Raw genomic sequence first — 6,589 nt, forward strand, 5'->3', positions numbered from 1 at the left:
CCTACTGGGTTCTAACCCATCACAGTTTGATGCATTTCACTGTATGTGGACCAACATCCAGCAAGATCTTGTTTTAGTTTAAACCTTGGTCAGGACCTAGTTAATAGTAAACTTATAAACGCATATTGTAGGGAGCCCTCAAAACACCACTTGGGTATACTGTGGTATATTTTAAATTGATTTAAGACCAAGGAAAATAGCCAATAAAAGAATTGAACTCTACATAGAGACTTGGTGTGAAACTTCCCTGCCAGTCACTGCACTTTGATGTATATGAAAGGAAGCAATCTGTCCATCTCCAAGACAAATGCAATTAACCTCCATGACTGTAGTTGGGTAATTCAGGTAACATCCTGCTTTTGACAAAGACACTAACTGCAATGCTAAAAGTAATGCTTTTAAGCACCTACATGGCCAGCACTTTAGGGATTGGCAACTCCGGGTCTTAATGCAGATATGCAAGTAGTTTGACTGGGGATTCAGCCATCAAGTTGAAATCAGTGGTTAAAGAGCATTGTGGGGGGGTGTAGTGTTGGGGGGCACTTGCCCTTCATTGATCAGCAACACTGTAGTTTGAATTCAGCGTCATTTTAATTGACCAATAACAGTTTGATACCCATCAATTAAGCACAAAAGGCAAGTAGGCTATAGAACTGTTGAAGTGCATTTAGATTTCTGAAGAGGTACAGGTCAGGACAGCTTTTCCAGGGCAGGACCAAATTCATGACAGGAGAACCTGAAAAGCAGAAATTGAATGTTGAATAAGCAGTGAGCCATGTACACTGAACTGATGTCCATTTACAACTTACCAGTGTGGTTTCAGCAATTCCCTAGGAGGCAAGATGTTTATTAGATGTGCAAGTTGATTTCATTAACTTTGACAACTGTTGACTGACTTACCTGGAATAAGGTTTCACGTGGATTTCTTGAACTGACGACTTAAGGCATCTGCACTTTTAAAGGATATAGTGCCAAGTGGGAATCCTAGCAACTGATGTAGACGTGTACCAACTTGTGAGCCTACACTTTGATCTGAACTAGATGTACCCTGTGAACCCACTTGTGGGGAACCAGTGGAGCAGGTTAAGCTAGGGCCATAACCAGGCTGAACATCTAGGCTGTGAGCCGTGTCATAATGGAATTTCCGGGTCTGAACTAAACTAGCCTGAGGATGGATGCCTTGTCCAGCAGGCACACTTTGAACATAGGGATAACCAAGCTTACTATCCTGAGCAAAAGCAAAGTTATGGGACCTTGTTAGTGGGGTAATGCTAGACACACCACCAAGCTGAGTTCCTACTCCCTGGACAGGCCCAGGTGTAACCCTAATGATGCCACCAAGCGGGTACCCTACTCCCTGGGCAGGTCCAGAAGCGGCACCAAACTGGTACCCTACCCCTTTTGTTGGTCCAGAAGCAGCACCAAGCAGATACCCTACCCCCTGGGCTGGTCCAGAAGCGACACCAAGCGGGTACCCTACCCCTTTTGTTGGTCCAGAAGCAGCACCAAGCAGATACCCTACTCCCTGAGCTGGTCCAGAAGGAACACCAAGCTGGTACCCTACCCCTTTTGTTGGTCCAGAAGTGACAAGCGGATACCCTCCTTTGCCAGGTCCAGAGGCACCAAGCTGAGTTCCTACTCCCTGGACAGGCCCAGGTGTAGCCCTAAAGACACCAGCAAGCGGATACTCTACTCCCTGGACAGGCCCAGGTGTAGCCCTAAAGACACCACCAAGCGGAGTTCCTACTTCCTGGCCAGGCCCAGGTGTAACCATATAGACACCACCAAGCTGAGTTCCTACTCCCTGGACAGGCCCTGGTGTAACCCTATAGACACCACCAAGCTGACTTCCTACTCCCTGGCCAGGCCCAGGTGTAGCCCTAAAGACACCACCAAGCGGATACCCTCCTTTGCCAGGTCCAGAGGCACCAAGCCGAGTTCCTACTCCCTGGCCAGGCCCAGGTGTAGCCCTAAAGACACCACCAAGCGGATACCCTACTCCCTGGCCAGGCCCAGGTGTAACCTTAATGATGCCACCAAGCGGATACCCTGCCCCCTGAGCTGGTCCAGAAGGAACACCAAGCGGGTACCCTGCTCCCTGGGCTGGTCCAGAAGGAACACCAAGCGGGTACCCTGCTCCCTGGGCTGGTCCAAAAGCGACACCAAGCTGGTACCCTACTCCCTGGCCAGGCCCAGGTGTAACCTTAATACCACCAAGTGGGTACCCTACTCCCTGGGCTGGTCCAGAAGGAACACCAAGCTGGTACCCTACTCCCTGGGCTGGTCCAGAAGCACCACCGAGCTGGTACCCTACCCCTTTTGTTGGTCCAGAAGCAGCGACAAGCGGATACCCTGCTCCCTGGGCTGGTCCAGAAGCGACACCAAGCGGGTACCCTGCTCCCTGGGCTGGTCCAGAAGCGACACCAAGCGGGTACCCTACCCCTTTTGTTGGTCCAGAAGCAGCACCAAGCGGGTACCCTACCCCTTTTGTTGGTCCAGAAGCAGCACCAAGCGGGTACCCTGCTCCCTGGGCTGGTCCAGAAGCGACACCAAGCGGGTACCCTGCTCCCTGGGCTGGTCCAGAAGCGACACCAAGCGGGTACCCTGCTCCCTGGGCTGGTCCAGAAGCGACACCAAGCGGGTACCCTGCTCCCTGGGCTGGTCCAGAAGCGACACCAAGCGGGTACCCTACTCCCTGGCCAGGCCCAGAAGGAACACCAAGCTGGTACCCTACTCCCTGGGCTGGTCCAGAAGCACCACCGAGCTGGTACCCTACCCCTTTTGTTGGTCCAGAAGCAGCGACAAGCGGATACCCTGCTCCCTGGGCTGGTCCAGAAGCGACACCAAGCGGGTACCCTACTCCCTGGGCTGGTCCAGAAGCACCACCAAGCTGGTACCCTACCCCTTTTGTTGGTCCAGAAGCAGCGACAAGCGGATACCCTGCTCCCTGGGCTGGTCCAGAAGCGACACCAAGCGGGTACCCTACTCCCTGGGCTGGTCCAGAAGGAACACCAAGCTGGTACCCTACCCCTTTTGTTGGTCCAGAAGCGACAAGCAGATACCCTCCTTTGCCAGGTCCAGAGGCACCAAGCTGAGTTCCTACTCCCTGGACAGGCCCAGGTGTAGCCCTAAAGACACCAGCAAGCGGATACTCTACTCCCTGGACAGGCCCAGGTGTAGCCCTAAAGACACCACCAAGTGGAGTTCCTACTTCCTGGCCAGGCCCAGGTGTAACCATATAGACACCACCAAGCTGACTTCCTACTCCCTGGACAGGCCCTGGTGTAACCCTATAGACACCACCAAGCTGACTTCCTACTCCCTGGCCAGGCCCAGGTGTAGCCCTAAAGACGCCACCAAGCGGATACCCTCCTTTGCCAGGTCCAGAGGCACCAAGCCGAGTTCCTATTCCCTGGCCAGGCCCAGGTGTAGCCCTAAAGACACCACCAAGCGGATACCCTACTCCCTGGCCAGGCCCAGGTGTAACCTTAATGACGCCACCAAGCGGATACCCTACTCCCTGGCCAGGCCCAGGTGTAGCCCTAAAGACGCCACCAAGCGGATACCCTGCCCCTTTTGTTGGTCCAGAAGGAACACCAAGCTGGTACCCTGCCCCCTGGGCTGGTCCAGAAGCGACACCAAGCTGGTACCCTATGCCTTTGACAGGTACAGATGCACTACCAAGCCGATATCCTATTCCTAAGGCAGGGCCAGGTGTTGCACTAGAGGCTCCACCAAGCAAATATCCAGAACCAGGAAAGCTATGAGAACTCTGAACGCCTAAGGTCTCAGATCCCACCCACTGGGTAGAAGTTGGGAGTGACCCTTTTTTTAGGCCGGATACATAATTAGCCACCTGGTCAGATGTAGCACTGAGCTGAGAGTAACCATACAATCCCTGAGAAACACCAAGGTCCAAACCAGAACTGTAGCTAGGCTGGGAGCCTGTACCTAGACGATGTTTAGAACCACCCTGGAAGCCCAGCCATTGAGTAGGACCATCAATTGGCAAAGTAGAACTAGAGCTCATTTGGGAACCAATTCCTTTTGGAGAAGGAGCAGTCCACTGAGAGCCATAACTTAATGCATCTTGGCTTTGAGTAGATACAGAACCATAGTAAGTCTGGGTTCCTGGGCTTGGAGCAGAACCAGAAACTGCTTGAGGGCCCATGGCATTGGAACCACCACTCAAGGAGCCCACATTCTGTATGGGATTAGACACATAACCAGGCAGAGTACCCAGTTTTTCAGCAGATCCAATCCCACCCTGGGAACCAATGCTCTGCATAGTATCAGAGCATGTCTGGGGATAACCAGAACTTCCAGTAATACATCCATTTGCAGCAGGCTTAGGAGTAACAGGGTTATAGTTGCTAGAACCTGGCAAATTTGCCATCCAAGAGTTACTAGAAGCAAGTTTAACTGAAGCAGAGCTTTCAGGGGAAAGCCCACGTAAAGCAGAACCATAGACATTTGGGGACAGCTGGGCTGGACCAGGCTTAAAGCTCCCTAAGCTAGCTTGACTCTGGGAGGGGCTCAAGCTGCCAGGAACAAGGCCAGCATGGGGGCAGTCTCTTGGAGAAACAGCAAAGCCACCATCTGAAATTTCGCACAGATCAGACCACCACAAGTAAATAAAAATTTACATACAACAGAAACTACATGCCCATTTCCCCTCATGTGTACTAACCTTTTTGTGCAAAAACACAGCACAAAACTAGTAAAATCAAGTGGAGTGCCCTGAAAAACAAGGTAAACAAAAGCTAGTGGCACTGCACACAGGCCACAGTTTTAAGTAACATCATCTAATTATTATAATGTCACACTTACTTTAAAGCACCACCAAGAGCCATTGACCTGGCAACAAAGGAAAAGACACGCAGGCCAAAGACAATTCAACAAGATCAATGTTGACTTAGTAACCACACTCCCTGGCACAACACAGCTTTAGCAGTTGGTATACTTTAACTTGTAGCCTTTTTCTACAGAAGCCAATTAGTCGCAGCTGGCACCAATGGAAACCAGTAATTGACAAAATCAGACCTAACAAGTATTGTTAAAATTACTTTAATTCATTATTAAGGTTGAACTACGTGCTATGCTTCTTTGTATGTATTTTTTCATATGTAACATATAATTAGGCATTAATTCACATGAACTTGTTTTTGAGGAATTTAATGGAAAGTATTCATTTCATTGCTCCTCTATAGAGTGCCATGGTGGTGCTGTGGCTAGCATGGTTACCTCACCCATCTGGAGATCAGGCTCTGTGGTCTGGGTCGCAAAGTCAGTTTCCTTGTTTAGTTGGACAACTGTGAGAGTAAGTAGTGGTATCTCTGGCTTTTCTATATTACTACCCTGGTTCAGGATGTTTCATATTAAGTCTTCCAGCTATAATGTCTTTCAACAAGCAAACCTGGCAGTTTTTAATCATACACCTTTTAATGTTCGCAGGCAGAGATGCACACCTCTCATTTTTGCATTTCCTTTGCTGTGTGCTAGGATGTATGCTAAATAATCCATCCATCCATCCATCCATTTTCCAAACCGCTTATCCTACTGGGTCGCGGGGGGTCCGGAGCCTATCCCGGAAGCAATGGGCACGAGGCAGGGAACAACCCAGGATGGGGAGCCAGCCCATCGCAGGGCACACTCACACACCATTCACTCTCACATGCACACCCATGGGCAATTTAGCAACTCCAATTAGCCTCAGCATGTTTTTGGACTATTGGGGGAACCTAGGGAACCCGGAGGAATCCTCACGACGACTTGGGGAGAACATGCAAACTCCACACAGATGGAACCCGGGCAGACACTTGCATACAGGTCCCAGAGGTGTGAAGCAACAGTGCTAACCACTTCACCCCCATGCCACCCCTGTGTTAAAAATAGTCTAATTATAAATGAACATGGATGTCTCTCTCCTAAACTATGTCAGCATCTTTGTTGTCTTCCTCAGCCACATCCCCATGCTGTGTTTGTGTGCATGTATGCGGGTGTGATGTATGAAGGAATATTGAATTGGTTTTGAAGGGTGACAATTTTATTTAACACTGAATAATAAAAGTAGGACGATGAATATGAATAAAAAAATAATTAAGAATACCACAAAGCACATGTTTAGAAATTAAGACAATTATCTTAACGACAATCAAACTGTATGTATGCATTTTTGCTGACAGCAATCTGCCACATCATGTTTTTATTGCTTTGGCAGCAGCTATGGTGTTGCTCTTTACCATTATTATACTTTAGAATTCTTCATATTTTATCGTAATAATTCTCTGTTCCACTGTTTTGCAGTATGTAGGCCTGCTGCGATTCATGCTTTAATGACTGGCTAATCTGTACATGTTCTGGAAGTAATCTTGATTCAAGTAAGAAAATCTGGCTTGACATAGATTGCTCATAGTCAGTATCATGAACGGTAATCTAAAATTGCATTTGTTTGGTTTAGTCAAACTGGAACTTATCTTCGAATCCTGACTTCATTGAACCAACTTTGTGATATTAGCCCCTGGCATTCGTGTGGTGTTTGCATGTTCTAACCATCTTGTCATGGGGTGCTCTCCAGTTTCCACTACAG

General features: G+C 49.1%; 1 protein-coding gene across 6 annotated transcripts; it reads right to left on the minus strand.

Moving 5' to 3' along the window:
* Positions 1-572: 572 nt before the first annotated feature.
* On the minus strand, positions 573-4,950 carry LOC125710151 (fibroin heavy chain-like). Of its 6 annotated transcripts, none has more exons than XM_048979524.1 (6): positions 4,831-4,940; positions 4,691-4,740; positions 3,475-4,599; positions 901-2,703; positions 810-830; positions 573-736 (listed from the first exon to the last, which is right to left on the minus strand). In XM_048979524.1, exons 1-4 carry the CDS (start codon positions 4,851-4,853, stop codon positions 914-916), a joined length of 2,988 nt encoding a protein of 995 aa, XP_048835481.1. In that variant the 5' UTR covers positions 4,854-4,940; the 3' UTR covers positions 573-736; positions 810-830; positions 901-913. The 6 variants fall into 6 exon arrangements, with proteins under 6 accessions (XP_048835481.1, XP_048835477.1, XP_048835480.1 ...); XM_048979520.1 differs by having other exon boundaries at positions 901-3,120; positions 3,427-4,599; XM_048979523.1 differs by having other exon boundaries at positions 901-1,317; positions 1,963-4,599.
* Between the last annotated feature and the right edge of the window lie 1,639 nt (positions 4,951-6,589).

This window comes from Brienomyrus brachyistius, chromosome 16, assembly GCF_023856365.1.
Source record: "Brienomyrus brachyistius isolate T26 chromosome 16, BBRACH_0.4, whole genome shotgun sequence".
Lineage (NCBI taxonomy): Eukaryota > Metazoa > Chordata > Actinopteri > Osteoglossiformes > Mormyridae > Brienomyrus > Brienomyrus brachyistius.

Coding starts and splice junctions, on each gene's coding strand:
- LOC125710151 (XM_048979519.1), bottom strand. CDS start 4,853: ATGGCTCTTGGTGGTGCTTTAAA. Junction 4,741..4,830: donor GCTCTTGGTGGTGCTTTAAA/GTAAGTGTGACA, acceptor CTTGTTTTTCAG/GGCACTCCACTTGATTTTAC. Junction 4,600..4,690: donor CTGTGTTTTTGCACAAAAAG/GTTAGTACACAT, acceptor GCGAAATTTCAG/ATGGTGGCTTTGCTGTTTCT.